The sequence below is a fragment of the Garra rufa genome, chromosome 8, assembly GCF_049309525.1.
Source record: "Garra rufa chromosome 8, GarRuf1.0, whole genome shotgun sequence".
Lineage (NCBI taxonomy): Eukaryota > Metazoa > Chordata > Actinopteri > Cypriniformes > Cyprinidae > Garra > Garra rufa.
In genome coordinates this window covers 15,283,362-15,301,943 of record NC_133368.1, presented here as the reverse complement: position 1 = coordinate 15,301,943, position 18,582 = coordinate 15,283,362, and the positions used below count along the sequence as shown (strand labels likewise).

General features: G+C 36.2%; 1 protein-coding gene across 1 annotated transcript in view; it reads left to right on the top strand.

The window, feature by feature from the left end:
* Positions 1-12,778, top strand: part of agps (alkylglycerone phosphate synthase) — a 69,949-nt gene extending 57,171 nt beyond the window's left edge. Inside the window, exon 20 of the mRNA XM_073845890.1 lies at positions 8,423-12,778. Within this exon, the coding sequence (XP_073701991.1) occupies positions 8,423-8,544 (122 nt within the window). The 3' untranslated portion in view covers positions 8,545-12,778. The remainder of the gene's footprint in view (positions 1-8,422) is intronic.
* The last annotated feature ends 5,804 nt before the right edge of the window (positions 12,779-18,582 follow it).

Sequence of the window (18,582 nt, the reverse complement as noted above, 5' to 3'; positions counted from 1 at the left end):
GGATTCTGAGAACATTTTTAAAGTAATGACTCCATTTAATCGGTGAATCATTTGTGTAAGCTGTTCTTTATGTCGCCGCTAAAAGAGGGACTTCCTTTCATATTTTGGAAGTAGTGACTCAAATGAATCAGTGAATCATTTGTGTAAGCTGTTCATTGAACTGAACTGTCTGAACAAACATAGAAAGAGAAATAACAGAACATTTATGTCGGTACAAAAAAAGGACTTCCTGTCATATTTTGGAAGTAGCAACTCGAATGAATTGGTGAATCATTTGTGTAAGCTGTTCATTGAACTGAACTGTCTGAAGAAACTTATCAACCCTAGCAAAGAGAATTAACTGAACATTTATGTCACTACAAAATCTATAGGCTTCTGAGAATATTTTTAAAGTAATGACTCAAATGAATCATTGGATTGTATGTTTAAATGGTTAATTGAAATGAACTATCCAAACGAACCTAGCAACTTTATCAAACAGAACTAACCATTTATTTTATTACAAAAAAGAGCTTCCTATAATATTTTGGAAGTAGTTAATTAAATGTGAACCATTTGTTTATTTGTGTGAATCATTTGTGTTTATTGAAATTAACCAACCAAACAAACAGAAAAATATTGCTACAAAAAAGAAGGGCTTTCGAGAACATTTTGAAAGTAGTGATTCAAATCATTGAATTGAACTGTCTTAACAAACCTAGCAAAAATAAATAACTGAACATTTGTCAGTACAAAAACAAGGGCTTCTTATAATATTTTGGAAGTAATGACTCAAATGAATCAGTGAATCATTTGTGTAAACGGTTCATTGAACTGAACTATCCAAACAAACCTAGCAACCCTAGCAAAGAGAACTAACTGAACATTTATGTCACTACAAAAACTATAGGCTCCTGATAAATATTTTCAAAGTAATGATTCAAATGAATCAGTGAGTCATTAGTTAAATGGTTAATTAAAAATGGTCCAAATGGACCTAGCAACCTTATCAAACAGAACTAACAAAAAAAATTATTACAAAAGAAGGGCTTCCTATCATATTTTGGAAGTAATGAATCAAATGAATCAGTGAATCATTTGTGTGTTTGTTTATTTGTGTGCATCACTGAGTCATTTGTGTTTGGACAGTTCAATTCATTGAACCGCTTACACAAATGATTCACTGATTCATTTGCGTCATTACTTCCAAAATCTATAGGCTTCTCAGAATATTTTAACAGTAATGACTCAACTCGAATCAGTGAATCATTTATGAGTTTTAAACAATTTGCTGAAATGAACTGTCCAAACAAGCTGATCCTCTTAAATGAATTAAACGCTTTAGCCGTCTCCAGAATAACGATCACCCCTTCTGCCAAACATCTCTAGTAATAGTGATATGTTCAGCCTAAAGTTTTTTTTTTTTTTTTTGGTGCCGTGACCCGGATTATAAAAATTGAGTTGGACCTCACAGCAGGAGTTTTGTTATTAGGATTTGTTTGTTGGGCACCATGCTAACATGCTTTGAGATTTCTTCGAAGCTGATCCCAGAGTCTTTTTTATTTTAACAGCAATGACTCAAATGAATCATTAGTTTAAATGGTTCATTGAAATGAATGGTCCAAATGAATCTAACAACCTTATTAAACAGAACTAACTAAACATTTATTTAATTACCAAAGAAGGGCTTTCTATCATATTTTGCAAGTAATGAATCAAATGAATCTGTGAATCATTTGTGTGTTTGTTTATTTGTGTGAATCAATGAGTCATTTGTGTTTGGACAGTTCAATTCAATGAACCGCTTACACAAATGATTCACTGATTCATTTGAGTCATTACTTCCAAAATCTATAGGCTTCTCAGAATATTTTAACAGTAATGACTCAACTCGAATCAGTGAATCATTTATGAGTTTTAAACAATTCGCTGAAATGAGCTGTCCAAACAAACTGATCCTCTTAAATGAATTAAACGCTTTACCTTTCTCCAGAATAACGATCACCCCTTCTGCCAAACATCTCTAGTAATAGTGATATGTTCAGCCTAAAGTTTTTTTTTTGGTGCCGTGACCCGGATTATAAAAATTGAGTTGGACCTCACAGCAGGAGTTTTGTTATTAGGATTTGTTTGTTGGGCACCATGCTAACATGCTTTGAGATTTCTTCGAAGCTGATCCCAGAGTCTTTTTTATTTTAACAGTAATGACTCAAATGAATCATTAGTTTAAATGGTTCATTGAAATGAATGGTCCAAATGAAACTAACAACCTTATTAAACAGAACTAACTAAACATTTATTTAATTACCAAAGAAGGGCTTTCTATCATATTTTGGAAGTGATGACTTAAATGAATCAGTATATCATTTGTGTGTTTGTGTATTTGTGTGAATCGTTTGTGTTCGGACAGTTCAGTTCAATGAACAGCTTACACAAATAATTCACTGATTCATGTGTCATCACTTCCAAAATCTATAGGCTTCTGTGAATTTTTTTTTAAAGAAAGGAAAACAAGAAATGCTACAATAAAGAAGGGCTTCTGAGAACATTTTGAAAGTAATGATTCAAATCAGTGAATTATTTGTGCAAGTGGTTCATTGAATTGAACTGTACAAACAAACCTATCAAGGAGAACTAACTGAACATTTATTTCACTACAAAAAGAATGGTTTCCTTTATTTTGGAAGTAATGACTCAAATGAATCAATTAATCTTTTGTGTGTTTGTTTATTGGTGTAAATAAGTCAGTCATTTGTGTGTTAATTGAAATTAACAAAACTAGCAAACAGAACTAATTTAAAAAATGCTACAAAACAGAAGGGATTCCAAGAATCGTTTGTGTAAGCGGTTCAGCAAATTAAACTGTCCAAACAAACTAACCAAACTTATGGGATTCTGAGAATATTTTAAAAGTAATGACTCAGATGAATCATTGAAGCATTAGTTGAAGTGGTTAATTGAAATGAACTGTCCAAAGCAACCTTATCAAACAGAAATAACTAAACATTTAATTGATTACAAAAGAAGGGCTTCCTATAATACTTAAGTAATGACTCAAATGAATCAGTGAATCATTTGTGTTTGTTTGTTTGTTAATGTGAATCAGTGGTGAGTCGTTTGTGTTCACCGATATCAACCAAGCAAACGAACCTAGTAAACAGTACTAATTAAAGTCACTACAAAACATTTTCACTTCCAAGAACATTTTGAATGTAACAACTCGAATAAGTGAATCATTTATGAGTCTTAAACAATTCACTGAAATCAACTGTCCAAACAAACAAATTCTCTTAAATAAATTAAATGCTTCAGCTTTCACCAGAACAACGATCACCCTTGCTGCCAAACATCTCTAGTAATAGTGATATGTTCAGACTTACGTGTTTTATTTTTTGGTGCCGTGACCCGGATTATAACATTTAGTTGGACCTAACAGCAGGAGTTTTGTTTTTAGGATTTGTTTGTTGGGCACCATGCTAACATGCTTCGAGATTTCTTCGAAGCTGATCCCAGAGTCTCAGAGCACAGCATGTGTAAACGCACGGTTGAGGACAGCGTAGGAGTACAAACAGCATGCGTGTGTTTGTGCAGGTGAAGACCAGAGGTTATTGGGGAAAGAGTTCATCAGCTTCCAACACACTCAGACCGCTTCCACTTCATTCAGCTATTATTGGACACACATACACACACACACACACACACACACACACACACACACCTATGCTTTTGTCTCTTGAGTTTTTTGCATGTCTCAGCTGTGCGAAAGTGGTTATGAGAGATGAATAGTGACAGGATAGTGATGGAAAGAGAGCGCGGGAATACGGGCTGATGGCGAGATGATAGATGTGTAAATTATCTCCGTGATGGAGGCAATGATGCAGTCATGCCTCCTTCTGTTTCTGTCTGTCGCCCATCAGAGACACAAATACACCACTGGGGGTTCGAGGAGGGGCCGACGTGCGCTTCTCGTGATTGGCTGGCTGTGCGTTCAGTGGGCCGGCCGTCTGTTCGTTCATGCGAGATGACTGGCTCTGTCGCCGCAAGACCCATTTGCATATGTATAAGAGAGTCTCAGATTGGGGTGTTGCCAATAGCAAGCTGCCCTTGCCCTAAACCCCGCCCCCTTCTCAAACAGTAACGTATTATGACGAAACGCCGTCTGCTCGCTTATCAATCATATTAAGCGTCAGAGACAGAGAGAGAAAGAAGATGGGGATGTAAAGGTTCCCTAAACTGCTGCTCTCACAAACAATATGTTGTGTGGTATTATATTAACTGAACGCTCATAAAGGATGTCATTGTTTTAATGAGCTAAGAAAGAAATAATAACAATCTTACATTATATTTAATAATTATATTATCTTTTTTAGACATTGGTTTGATTTTTATTATCCGATACATGTTTTTATTTTTTATTTAATTTATTATTTTATTGTTTTTATTTTTTATTTAATTAAAAAAATATTATTATTATTTTTTTTTAAAATAAATTTATTGGTATTGGCTGTTATTAGATTATTGATTATGCACGTTTCCCATATTTTTGCATTTAGAGTACATTTTCCTTCATCTAACACACAGTTAATATTAAAAGTTAATATTTTAGAACAACAATAATTATGTAATAATAATGTAACAAATCCAACAATATCAATAATGGTTTAATAATGATGATTTAATCATTAATAATTAAATTGTTCTTGCAAACAGTACAGTATGTTGTGTGGTATTATATTAACTGAACACTTATAAAGGACATGTCTGTTTGAATGATCTGGGAAATAAATCATAAAAATATTATATTACATAATTATATTATCTTTTTTTGGACATTGGTTTCATATTTATTATCCAATAAATGTTTTAGTTAATTAATTAATTAATTAATTAAATTTTTTGTTTGTTTAATTTATTTAATATTTAGTTTTATCAAAATATGATTGGAAGCCCTTGTTTTCATAGTGACTTTGGGTTGCTACATTTGTTCGGACAGTTCAGTTCAATGAATCGTTTACACAAATGATTCACTGATTCATTTGAGTCATTACTATTAAAATATTTTAAAAGCCTAGAGTTTTTGTACTGACATAAATGTTCAGTTAGTTCTCTTTTCTAGGGTTGCTAGGTTGGTTTGGACAGTTTAATTCATTGAACCGCGTACGCAAATGATTCACTGATTTGAATAATTACTTTCAAAATGTTCTCAGAAACCCTTCTTTTTGTAGCCTTTTTTTTCTTTTTTAATTAGTTCTGTTTGTAAGGTTTGTTTGGTTGGTTAATTGCAATGAACACAAACGACTCACTGATTCACACAAATAAAACAAACACACAAATGATTCACTGATTCAGTTGAGTCATTACTTCCAAAATATGATAGGAAGCCCTTCCTTTTTTAGATTAAATAAATGTTGCTTAGTTTTTGTTTGATAAGGTTGTTATGTTCGTTTGGACAGTTCAGTTCAACAAACTGCTTGAATGATTGAGTGATTCATTTCAGTCATTTCCTTAAAGTGCCCCTATTATGCCTTTTCAAATATGATATTTCATGTAGTGTGTCATGTAGCTGTATGTGAACATAAACTATCTGCAAAGTTGTGACGCCGACAGTGCACTATAAATAAAGTTTTTGTCTAACAAAAAAAAGAGTCGGCTCACATTCGCCTAAACGAGTCGTCAGCAATTCGAATCTTTTTTCTGTAACGGCCACACGTCACGAGCTACACATTTGCGTAATGTCCGCCCACGTTCAATTTCGCGAACAACTTGCCCGCCCACAAACAGTAGGCCTACCATTTTCATGTGGATTACATCATGTCAAGAAGACGCCCTGTGCTGTGACAGCCTGTGAGAAACTATCAAGAATGAGTGGTTAACATTAATTTTTTCAACACCTCAGCAGTCCAATGCCAATCTTGTGTTGTGTTTGCGTCATTTTACTGATGACTGCTTTTCCAATCTTGGGGAGTAACGTTACAACGCGAGATTCACCAAACGCTTGGTTTTAAAAAATGGATCAGTGCCCAGTTTATTTGGACCGGCTTGCTCCTCTGAACTTCTACCTGTAAGTATGATTAATAATTGTATTTTCTAGCGATCGTTCAAAATACGTCTTTGTGTACGTTATGGTGTGTAACAACCCCGCACATGTCTTGGTAACCGGCGAACTTGCGTTTCTGTAGTTCTGTTGTTCAGCTGTGAGTGCAATGTAGTCTAAAAAGTCTTGTGATTGATGCAGCTTGACTGTCTGTCTGCCTTATTAGTTTAAGTAATGATAATGATAAACGATGGCTTAACGCAGTGTTATGGATTGTACGGTGTTGAAGTTCACAACGTAGAGGTGTGTCCGGTTCGCTTACAAAAGCAAATTGCAAGCACTTTCCACAGTTAACATATTACACCCACTGAGAAACGTCCTGCTCCAGTCGTGCTTGCAATACAGTTTCTTGTCGATGTGCCACTTCAACAGTTTCATCGTCAGACTCCGGCTCGAATTGATAGGGTAAAATCGAGGCTATCTTTTCTATGCATTAACAGGTCTCCGCAGCTGTCGTTCAGTTATGCCAATGGGCGTTTCGGTTTGCGCTGTAGCGGTAGACCAATCCAAAAGGACTGCACCATCTGACCAATCACAGCAGTGAGGGCTCACGGAAAGGAGGGGTTTAGAGAGACTGATTCTTCGAACTGCTTCAAACGAGTCGTTTACGAATCATTTAGAAACGGGGTAAAAATAAATCTAATTTTGGAGAAAACTAAAGTGTTTTTTGAACTTGCATACATGTAAACCTGTTTTAAGAGACTATTACAACAATATTAACTACCTTTAAAATGGCATAATAGGGGCACTTTAAAAATATTCTCAGAAGCCTATCGTTTTTATAGTGACAAATGTTCTGTTAGTTCTCTTTCTACGTTTGTTTGGACAGTTAAATTCAATGAAGTGCTTACACAAATGATTCACTGATTCGTTTGAGTAATTACTTTTCAATTATTTTATTTACTTTTTATAGAAACAATTAAAGGAATTTTAATTAAATAAATTACATACATTTATTTTAATTAAATAAATATCTATATTTTAGTATAATATTTATAATGGTTTAATTAATACATATTAAACAAACTCTCATAAAGGACATGTCAGTGTGATCTGAGAGAGATTATTTTATTTTATTTTTTTATATTTATTTTATAGTCTTGTTGGAAATAATTTTTATTTTTTAGTATTTTAGTAATTTTTTAGTATTTATTTTTATCCATTAAGATAATTTCAGGTTTATATATCTGTTGGTAAGTTTGTTTTATTTTATTTTTTATCTGTTAAGATAATTTCAGGTGTGAATCTCTGCTAAAACAAGACAGATTTTTCCCTAAATGTATTATTATTATTATATTTATATCTGCATCGGCTGATATTAGATTATTGTTCATGCTCATTTCCCCCATTTTTGCATTTAGATAACTTTTTATATTATTACATTGTTATAGTCTTGTTGAATATTTGTTTTATTTTTATTATGCATTAAGATAATTTCAGGCATGAATCTCTGCTGATTAGACAGATTTTTTTCAAATGTAGTATTATTATTATTATTATTATTATTTAAATAGTAAAGTATCTACATTTGCTGCTATTAGATTATTAATACTCATTTCCCATATTTTTTCCCATCTTATTTAGATGAATTTTTTAGATTAACTTTTCCTTCATCTAATACTTAAAGTTCAATTTATAAAAACATATTTATTAATAATAATAATAATGGTCATTTAATAATGATTTGCTGCCTAAATTCACTTGAAACATTCAAAATGGTTTATTTATTTTTAACAAAATGGTATATAAGCCATTTATTGGCCATAACTTGGATTTAATCTAAATTTTATACATCTTTACCATTATTTACTAATCATTTATAAAAACCTAGCAATGCTAGAACCATTTAGATTACCTCAAAACAGAACGCCACCATGGCATCTACCCTTCATTTTATTCATTAATTTTATGATTGAGTGTCATATCATTTTTTGAATTGTGCTTACAACTAGTTTCAAAACATTGTTTGGCATTCATTTATTTTTTAATGACTATTTTCTGGTAAAGTTGTGTTGACGTTGATGTATGCTGGGTGGAAGCCTGTGGTATTTAGTCTGAACGCGAGAGCAGCAGACAAACAGACAGCGCTGAGGAAGAGACGCGGCACGCGGAGACGCTCTGCCGCGGTTTCTCTCTCTCCGCTGGGAGCGCAGGCAGCATAATGAGTTTGATAGTCTGCTGCTCTCCATAAATCACATCATGCAAAACATCTCAGCGTTTCAGCAGTGCCGCCCACCCCACAACATCCATCATCCAGTGCTTACAGCCGCTCGCACACGAGAGCCATTCACGTCCTGCTGTCTGCCGCACACGTCTGCTCAATCCCTCTCTCTTCTCTTTCTCTCACAGTGGGAAAGCTCCGGAAGGAATGGATGAAAGACAGCGTGTCCGGCGTGGGGCTCGGCATGCTCAAGTCGGTGAAGGAGTATGTGGACCCTCAGAACATTTTTGGCAACAGAAACCTGCTGTAATTCACTAACACTTTGTTTTCATGCGTTTTCTGTTATCATCTATTTTTGATTTAAACTTCATATTCCTGTCTTTTTTTCTTGGTGTGTGCGCACAGTATTCCGATAAACTACTCCTCTGTTTCCCATTAACTCGATCCTCTTGCGTTTTTGTCGCCTTTGACCTTTGACCTCGTCTTTAGAGAGGTGGCAACGTCCTGCCTCCTCGTGATCACGTGACTTAAGTTCTCGCCGGTCTTCCCATTGCTCTTCTGATTTAACAGGTTTTTGATACTGTAACGTCTGGATGCTTCTGTGTCTGGCACTACTGTTGTGTTTTGTACATTAGCAGTGACTGAATTATGCTTTTTAAAGCAGTGTGCCTTCTGTCTGTCTTTCTGTCTGTCTTACACTCCTCTTTCTGAGTGGCTAAATGTTTACTGTCTCTTTTATCCTCTCTTCCTTACTGTACTTTTGCCTTTTCTATTTGTCTGTCGAACTAGGTGTATTATAATTTTGGGGTGAATTTCATGAAAAATGTCCTGTTTGTATTTCACTCCAGAAAAAAAAAATTGGACCATCAATATATATATATATAAAACACTTTCTAATAGTTGACATGAATGAACAATAAATAATGCAAAAAATGTATTAATCTTGATTGTAGAGTAAACTTGACTTTTTAAAATGTAAGGCTTCTTTAAAATGTAAAAACCCTTGAAAATAGCAATATTCCTAACGAGGTACTTGAAAAGTGCTAGACTTATTGAAAAAACAATGTGTCTATGAAATAAGTATTTAATTTTTTTTTAATAAGCACATATCTTTTAATGCGAAATTCATTAATTTTCAAATAATGTCACAAAACTATAGAGCTAAACCAGTAGTAGAACTGACAGTATCGTGTAAACTTGGCTCAATACACAAAATAAGGAACAGATGGACCAAAACAGTTGAGTCAATCATTTAAAATGGAACCGCTCAGATTGATTCAAACTCGTGACTTCTTTTTATTTCAAACGATTTACTAGCAAAAATCAGATCAAATTAAAAGAGCCATTCATTTTGAATTTAAAAACCATTAAAAAACCATTGCGTCACAACATGATTCACTGTTTCAAAGTGCTCCAATCACGTATCACGATTAATTTGATTCAAATCATAAATCATTTGATTTGGATCAGGACTTCAGAGCAGGTTCACAAATCATTTCATTCAGATCAGGCCTTTAGATTGCGAATCATTTAATTTAGATCTGAACTTCAGAGTGGGTTCTTGAATAATTTAGCGAATTAAACAACTGCCGATCTGCACTCCGAGTTCTGATCTGAAATGATGGTTCGTGAATCATTATTCAGAATGGGACTTTGGAGCCTGGTTTGTGAATTATTTGATTCATATTGGCCCTTCAGATTGCGAATCAATTGATTCAGATCATATCTTCAAATCATATATCAGAACTTCAGAGCAGGTTCAGCGAATTGAATGATTCACACTCTGCGCTCCGAGTCCTGATCTAAAATGATGGCTCATGAATTATTATTCAGATCGGGACTTCGGAGCCTAGATCGCGAATCATTTTATTCAGATCGGGCCTTTAGTTTACAAATCATTTAATTTAGATCAGAACTTCAGAGCGGGTTCTTGAATCATTCCTCAAATTGAACTATTCGCAATCCACACACTGAGTCCTGTTCACGAATCATTATTCAGATTGGGGCTTCAGATTGTGAATAATTTGATTCAGATTGGGGCTTCAGAGCAGGTTCTCGAATAATTATTCAGATCGGGACCTCAGATCGCAAATAATTTGATTCAGATCGGGACTTCAGAGCGGGTTCTCAAATCATTCTGCAAATTGAATGATTTGCACTCAGAGTCCTAATCTGAAATGATGGTTCACGAATCATTATTCAGATTGGGGCTTCAGATTGCGAATCATTTGATTCAGATCGGGACTTCAGAGCGGGTTCTCAAATCATTATTCAAATCGGGACTTCAGATTGTGAATCATCATTCAGATCGGGCCTTCAGATTGCTTCTGAACTTCGAGTCTTGATCTGAAATGATGGTTCGCAAATCATTTGATTCAGATCGGGATTTCGGAGCAAGTTTGTGAATCTTTTTTTAAATGATTTTTTCCCCTTGAACAGTAGAAAACATTAAGTGAGATTTCTTGAAAGTTAAAAAAGTAGTGCTTGAAAAGTTCTTTAAAGTCCTAGAATTTTTTGGACAGTATCTTGACGAAACCCTGAAAGTGATTTTTTTTTTTTTTTGGAGTATGATCTGGGCATTTTTCATGACATTGACCATTTTAAGAGGTGGAGATCTGTTGAAAACTATAACCCCTTTCTTTAAGTGTGGGGTTAAACAGAGATGTTGTGTCTTCGAGCACATGGTCTGGCTGACAGAGGTTTTGGACTGAGTGGATTTGGTTTGGCTTGATCGTCATCAAATCTCTCCTTGTGTTTCTACCAAAGACTGTCAGCATCTCTTCTTCGGCCGACTGCTTCAGCCACACATCTGTACATCCTGTATATAAACGTGATTACTTTGTTTGGAGAGTATGTTCGCTGAAGATCCATCACGATAAATTGTATTTTTTTAACACAACATATGCAAAAAGCTAGAGATGATCTGAACTGGGATCTAAAATGTTTTATGTGACTGTTACATCATTTGATTTGTATGCATTTAACTTTGAGGAAAATTACACGTGGCAGAATTCCTCTTCCATTGAGGTTAATATACTCTGAGAGTCCATTATACGAATCTTCAAGTGGTTTGACTTGTTTAGGAGATGCTTGCTTTCAAACAAATAGTTCATTTGAAGGATTTGTTTACTTTCAGAATACAATTTTCCCGATTAAGTACTCACCCCCATGTCATCCAAAATGTTCATGTCTTTCTTTTTTCAGTCAAAAAGAAATTAAGGTTTTTGAGGAGAACATTCCAGATATTTTCTCAAATGCAGTCGGCAAATCGGTCGAAGGTCCAAATTGTAGTTTCAGTGGAGCTCCGAAGGGCTCTACACGATCCCAGCTGAGGAAGAAGGGCCTTTGAAGCTTCATCGAAACTGTAAATTGGACCTTCAACCTGTTGATCCCCATTGAAGTCCACTATATGAAGAAAAATTTTCCTCAAAAACCTTACTTTCTTTTCGACTGAAGAAAGATATACATGAACGTCTCGGATCATATGGGGTTGAGAACTTATTCTGGAAACAAACTAATCCTTTAAAACCGAAAATTCTGTCATTGTTTACTCAACCTCATGTTGTTTCAAACTGAATGGCTTTCTTTTGTAAAACACAAAAGAAGTTTGGAAGAATGTTCATGCTGCTTTATTCCAGACACTGAAAACATAAAAAGGGATCAAAAGTAGTCCATACAATTAAAGTGTCATGTCGTAAGTCTTCTAATGTCAAATGACCTTAAAGCTTTTTCTGTACATTCAAGCTTGCCACATTATCACTTATGAAACACATGACCACTGCCATTCATATCAAACCTGGTGCACATTAATACATATTGCTGATACTTTCTTGGTGCTTTTTTTTATTCACATTCAACATATTGACAAAAGCAGCATAAGCATTCTAGTTTGTGATATTTGGAGCAGCATGACTTTGAGTTTGGACCTATTGATGACGGTTGAACTATTCCTGTAGGCTACGAAGTTGTCCAGACGTGAAGGAAACACAATGGTTTAAATAACTGATTAATTTAGTGTCCCGTTTAACAGGGCTTAGACTTCTCACTTTACTACAGTGGCACTTTTGTAAAACATTTAAGCCTAAACAAATAATCCAATAGCCTTGCAGGGTCTTTATTTCCAGACGTCCTGCCCACTGCTGAGAGACGCCTCTCCTCGAGCCTGTCAAACGGGGCTGTGATGCTCAGCAGAGCTCTTTCACTGCTTTCCCAAATGACACTACCATTTATTAAGTGTCAGAGGAGCGCTTTTTTGTATGTTATGGATCCATCTGTTTATGAACTCTTTTGTGTTGTTGAAACGCAAAATGAAGGATCAGACGAGGTTTTGTCGCCCCTCGGAATGAATCCTGAACGGTTTCATCATCAAACGTCTCATGTTTTACTCAAAGACTAAACAACAGCCGTATTAACAGTTTTGAACCTGAATATTATGAAAGCTCCCTTGTCTTTCCCCAGATTTCCTGGTCATGTGTTTAATATCAGAGTACATTTTGTCAAAGCTGTTTGTGCAATAAATTAACAGAACATGTCAGAACATTTTAGATCTCATGTCTTCTGTCGTTATTGCAAATGTCAAGTTTATTTTTCTGTCTGTCAGATTAGAGATCTCATCTGAAAAGCATGCTTCCTCATCCTGATTGCGTCATAGTCTGACAAAATCACTTTTTTCAGTATATGTCCAGTCCAAACTTCCTAGAAATTTCTGTTACAACACAGTGCATTCGATCTGATCTTTCATTTCCAGGGTCACGAATGCATTGTTTTTCCTTCTGAAGTATCAGTGAGCGTTTGAACCTTCTGTAATAGTTGCATATGAGTCCCTCAGTTGTCCTCAGTGTGAAAAGATGGATCTCAAAATCATACAGTCATTGTTAAAAAAGGTTTCTTTTGTGTATCAGTTCAAATACACAAAAATGCTGGAAAACCAAAGAATTTGTGGGACCTGAAGGATTTTTTCTGAAGAATAGTGAGCAGTTTAACTGTTCAGGACAAACAAGGGACTCATGGACAACTATCACTAAACAAACAAAATCAAAAAAAAAAAAAAAAAAAAACACAGCCGTAAACATTCAGGTAACAAACAGTATTAAGAATCAAGAAGGGAAATTTTTATAAATTCAAATATTGTTTCTCTTGTGGACTTTTATATGCAATATTTTATTCAAATCAGTACTAAATAAAAAAAAAATAACATGCATTTTGTATGTTCCCTCTTATTTTGGTCAAATAATTAACATTGTGTAGATTCTGAATGAGGGGTGTAAACTTTTGCCCTTAACTGTACGGTATTATTTGATCCCAAAGAGAGGTTTTAATCATATTTTAAAAAATAAAATAAAAAATAAGCCACTATTAAACTACCTACTTGAGGCATAACGTGTCACGGTGATCTTACCATGTTTAAAAAGCCAGTGAAATGGTTGCTGAATGTGATTTTATTTTCTGTGTGGACTTCCTGTTGAAACAAGAATTGGGGTTAAACACATTGTAAGACTTCTAGAGAGCATTAGAATATACAGAAGATACAGGCCCCCATGAACCACATGATTCATGAAAGTTGCATACTCACAATAGGAAGCTTTTTAATTGTAAATATGTGACCCTGGACCACAAAACCAGTCATAAGGTTAAATTTTACAAAACTGAGATGTATACATCATATGAAAGCTCAATAAATAAGCTTTCTATTGATGTATGGTTTGTTAGGATAGGACAATATTTGGCCGAGATACATCTGTTTGAAAATCTGAAATCTAAGGGTGCAAAAAATCACCTTTAAAGTTGTCCAAATTAAGTTCTTAGCAATGCATATTACTAATCAAAAATTACATTTTGATAGGTACAGTAGGAATTTTACAAAAAATATTCATGGAACATGATCTTTACTTAATTTTCCTAATGATTTTTGACATAAAAGAAAAATCAATAATTTTGACCCATACAATGTATTTTTGCTATTGCTACAAATATACCCCAGTGACTTTTTTGTGGTCCAGGGTCACATATACTTTTATAGCTCTTGCAATTGTATTTAATAATTTCGATTAAATTATTAAATAAATAAACTAATCAACGGTGATTGTAAATCACTCTGTAAATCTAGTTTCTGTTAAAAAAATCTTTAGATTCATAATGTGTAATGCGCACAAATGCGTCTCACCACACGGTGTCACTGTTGAGTGGCATCTGTCTGTGTTTTATCAGTGCTGCTCCTAGGAGCCCCTGAGCAAATTTCCGCTGTTCCTCGTTATGTAACAGCGCTGATCACACCTGACTAATGAACTGAACTCATTTGTGCTTCATGGCCTGAATTATGTGTGTCAGGTTAGTGAGACGTCTAAAATGAGCAGCGCTGCAGGGCCGTTAAGAGCAGCTTCATCGCCACCTTTGCAGCCTCGCTGTCAGAATATATTTCTCATTGGGTTTCACCAGAGAGATTGTTGTGAAGCAAACCAACCAGCTGCAGGATCAATCTCAATATTAAAACGCATTCATTCAAGTTCTAAAATAAAACAAAAAGCCATTACTAGCAGCACGTTTATTTGAACTGGACAGAAATCATGCTTCAGGATTCTCAAGAAATCTCTGCCAGACAAAAGGAGAGCAAGACGATTCAAAAGAGCCTCATCACTTACATAATGCCTCAGAGAAGAACCTTAACAGTGGTAATAACAAGAACCAATCCCCCAAGAAATCATTGGGAATAATGTAAAACATTCTGAATAATGCAGTTACACGATATGAAACCATTCCTCCCCGCTGCGATGCAACAGCTGCTTCCATGCAGGCACATTAAATCAAGTACTGAATAATGAATTACAGCTGAATCTCATTACAGGTAACTGTTCATCTCTGAAGCAGACACTTCTTCATGCAATTACGTTTTACTCTTTATCAATTGACATTTTATCTGGGTTCATTTCCCAAGAGCAGGTGGACTTTTAGCACAAGGAGGCTTTCAAACCACAACACAATTATCAAAGTGCAGTCACGGATCAAATAAACCAGAGTCCACGTCAGGACACAAAGGAGCGTTAGGGCAGGGGAGGAAAACTAAATGTCTGATCTGAGTGAAGGTCTGTGTGGTCGTGTGTTATAGCTGCCCTCAAAACTTTAGACAATAAATTCAAAAGTAAATCCTGCATTACTGAAAATTTGGGCAGTTGCAATGTCAAAAAAATCTTTAGTGTCCCAAATGATCCTTTATGCAAAATATAGCTTTGTTTATTTTAATTCATTATTTTTTGTTTTTTGGGGTGAAATATGACCCCTTTTTTTATTTAGCCAACTGGTGGAGAGGATGAGAGCTCAATTTACTAACTTGCTAACTAATGAGATTCCTGACTGGAAATGATTCTTGTGTGCATTGAAGTAGATTTTTACTTTGTAAAGGCACATACATGTCTCAGATTAGACTAACAATTTCACAAGAGTTCTCATGGAAAAGGTGGTGGACAAAAGCAGTCTGAAGTTAGAAATTGGCCCAATTGGAACCTGCAGACCTTTTTTTTTTTTACACTTATTTTATGGGACAGTCTGTGGAGGAATGCACTTCTGTATTAGCTGAAAACAGGATCAAATTTGACAAAATATTCAATAACCAAACATGGAGAAGCTGTGTAGAATAAGCCAGGTCTTCTGTGCTGTTCTGCAGGTTCAGCGTGGGCCTGTGGCCTGTAGCACGAAGCGAGTGCAAAAGTTGGGCAATTTTAGTTCTAAACTTCTTTGACTGTAACCTGCTAGAGATTTGGAGCTAGAGATACAAAGGAGTGGCTTCATTGCATCAGATATACACTGACCAACATTTTTAAATCAACACCATTGTTTCTGCCCCCATTTTTCATGAGCTGAACTCAAAAAGCCTATTTCTCTCAAATCTGTCTAAATCTGTGTTATGCCGAGTTCAGACCGCACGATTTTAGCCCCGATTTTGACTCGCCGACAGGTTTTGAGAAATCTCAGGCAAATCGGTGCTCGTTCACGCGAGTGACAATCACACAGTGTGAACTATCAAAGACGCGATCTGAGAGAATTGCTGACGAGTCGCCGACAGCCGTGAGATATTTGGCATGCTAAATATCTGGACCTGTCGGCGATTCAAAATCATGCCGTGTGAAATGTGTTCTGACCACTAATCTATATAATGACTGGATCGCTCATTGCGTTCTAAACTGCCGTTGAAGCCACCGGAAATGTTCGATCCGCCATCTTACTATTCCCTACCATGTACATGACTTTGATGTAGGCTATATGAACGTACATTTTTAATAAGCAGAGGGAATTCCCGATATTAAACAAATAATCGTTTACACGCTTAGGACGTTTGGATTGTGAAAATGTACAGTGAGAATTCAGATATAAAAACGCTGACTTGTTATGTGATGTTTTCTCAATAAAATAGTATAATTTCCTATTCATTCAATAGAGTGTATGGGAATACTAGGGAATACTAATATGGCGGCGCGGTGGCTTCACCTTTATGACGTCATGAGCAATCCAGTTCTCTATTATAGATCAGTGGTTCTGACTGAAAATAACAATGGCGATTACCTACAGCCAATGAGAGAGCAACTTCCAGGCCAGAGGGAAGTTAGGGGAGGAGTTACGAAGGTATAGACAATATCACAATATCAACAAGTATGGCTTTGGTTCAGAAAAGGGCTTCTTTTCGGTTTATTTGGACCCAAGAAATGGAAGAAAAATCAGTGGAAATTTGGCAGGAGCACCCGTGTCTGTTTGACGTGTCATCTGAGCTGTACCACAACCGGGTCGACAAAGAAAAAAGTTGGAGAGAAATTGCTAATTCCCTTCAACAGCCAGGTGAGCAAAATAAGTACATTTTTTACCCCACTAAGGCCCCCATCAGACCAAAGACTATAGAATACCAAAGACATGTCACTCGTGTAGTTTTGAATGGGGAAAAATGCAACGGCCATCATGGCCGCGAAGCTCCGCCTTCTTAGTGAAAGAGCCAATCGTTGATTAGTAAAGTCAGCGCGTCACTGCAGCTGACGTTAGAAGTCCCGGTTGCTATAGAAACAATCGGCGCTCTAAGACGTGCGCTCAGTACTGCGCATGCGCACTGGCTCATTTAGCCGGAAAAATAAGCGTTTTTTTAACGCTATTGGAGCACAAGGAACCATATTTATGAGGCAGTTCTTGTTGGATTTCTTTGGAGATTTAAAATATGAAATTTAATCGTGAACTTGGTGAACAGTTTTGGAGAATTTGATGTTTCCCCATTCAAAGAGATAGGAGCTGCACTTGAATGCCCGAGTAGCGTTTCAAAGATGGCCGCCGAGTGACATGACTTGTCTTAAAAGGACTTTGATCAGACAGAACACCTTTTTTGCAGTGAGAGGCGCCTTTTTTTGAATTGTTTTCTGTTGGCAGTGAGCGTTTTGCGCGCTGCTTATGCACTTTGGGCGTCTCACGTTTTAGGCCCCGATCACAATGAACGCGTTTTTTAGGTCTGAAAACGTGAGGCGCACCGCACTGCCTTTTCTGGTGACTTTTTAAAAAAAGAGCAGTGTGCTGCATTTTTTTATGTTGCTAGGCAACGACCAAAACAGCTGTCCTGTCAGTCAAATCAAAGGATTATAGCGCGAGCGCTCTAAAATCTTTGGTTTTTGCTGTTAAGTAAACTGTGATATTAGCAAAAACTTAAAAAAAATACAGCTCCGGGTTATCCGCGATAGACACCAAAAGTTTATCCTCCGTTATTGCAGTCTCCGGACTTTCTAAGCAACGGTAAACTTTCATCACCACCACAGAAAGCCCGCCTCTCCATTCATTCGATTGGACAATGGAAAAAACCATGACGTCGGGCGTTTTTCCGCTAAGAGTTGCTTTTTTTGTCAACTTCAGGTGCTCAGAGCGCTCCTGCAAAAACGTGAGGTGCAGCAGGCGGCTAAAACGCGAAGCGCTCGCGGTGCATAAGCAGAGCGCAGAACGCACACTGCCAACAGAAAACAATTTAAAAAAGGCGCCTTTCACTGCAAAAACGCATTCTGTCTGATCGGGGCCTAAGGGCTTCTTTCTCATTATGTAGTTATTATGTACCCCAGATAGTCATGCAATCTGAACTCGGCATAAATCTGTGTTAGTGAGCACTTCTCCTTTGCCGAGATAATCCATCCACCTCACAGGTGTGGCATATCAAGATGCTTATTAGACAATAAAAGGCTACTCTAAAATTTGCAGTTTTATCACACACTGCAATGCCACAGATGTCACAAGTTTTGAGGAAGTGTGCAATTGGCATGCTGACTGCAGGAAATGTCCACCAGAGCTATTGCCCGTGAACTGAATGTTCATTTCTCTACCATAAGGCGTCTCCAAAGGC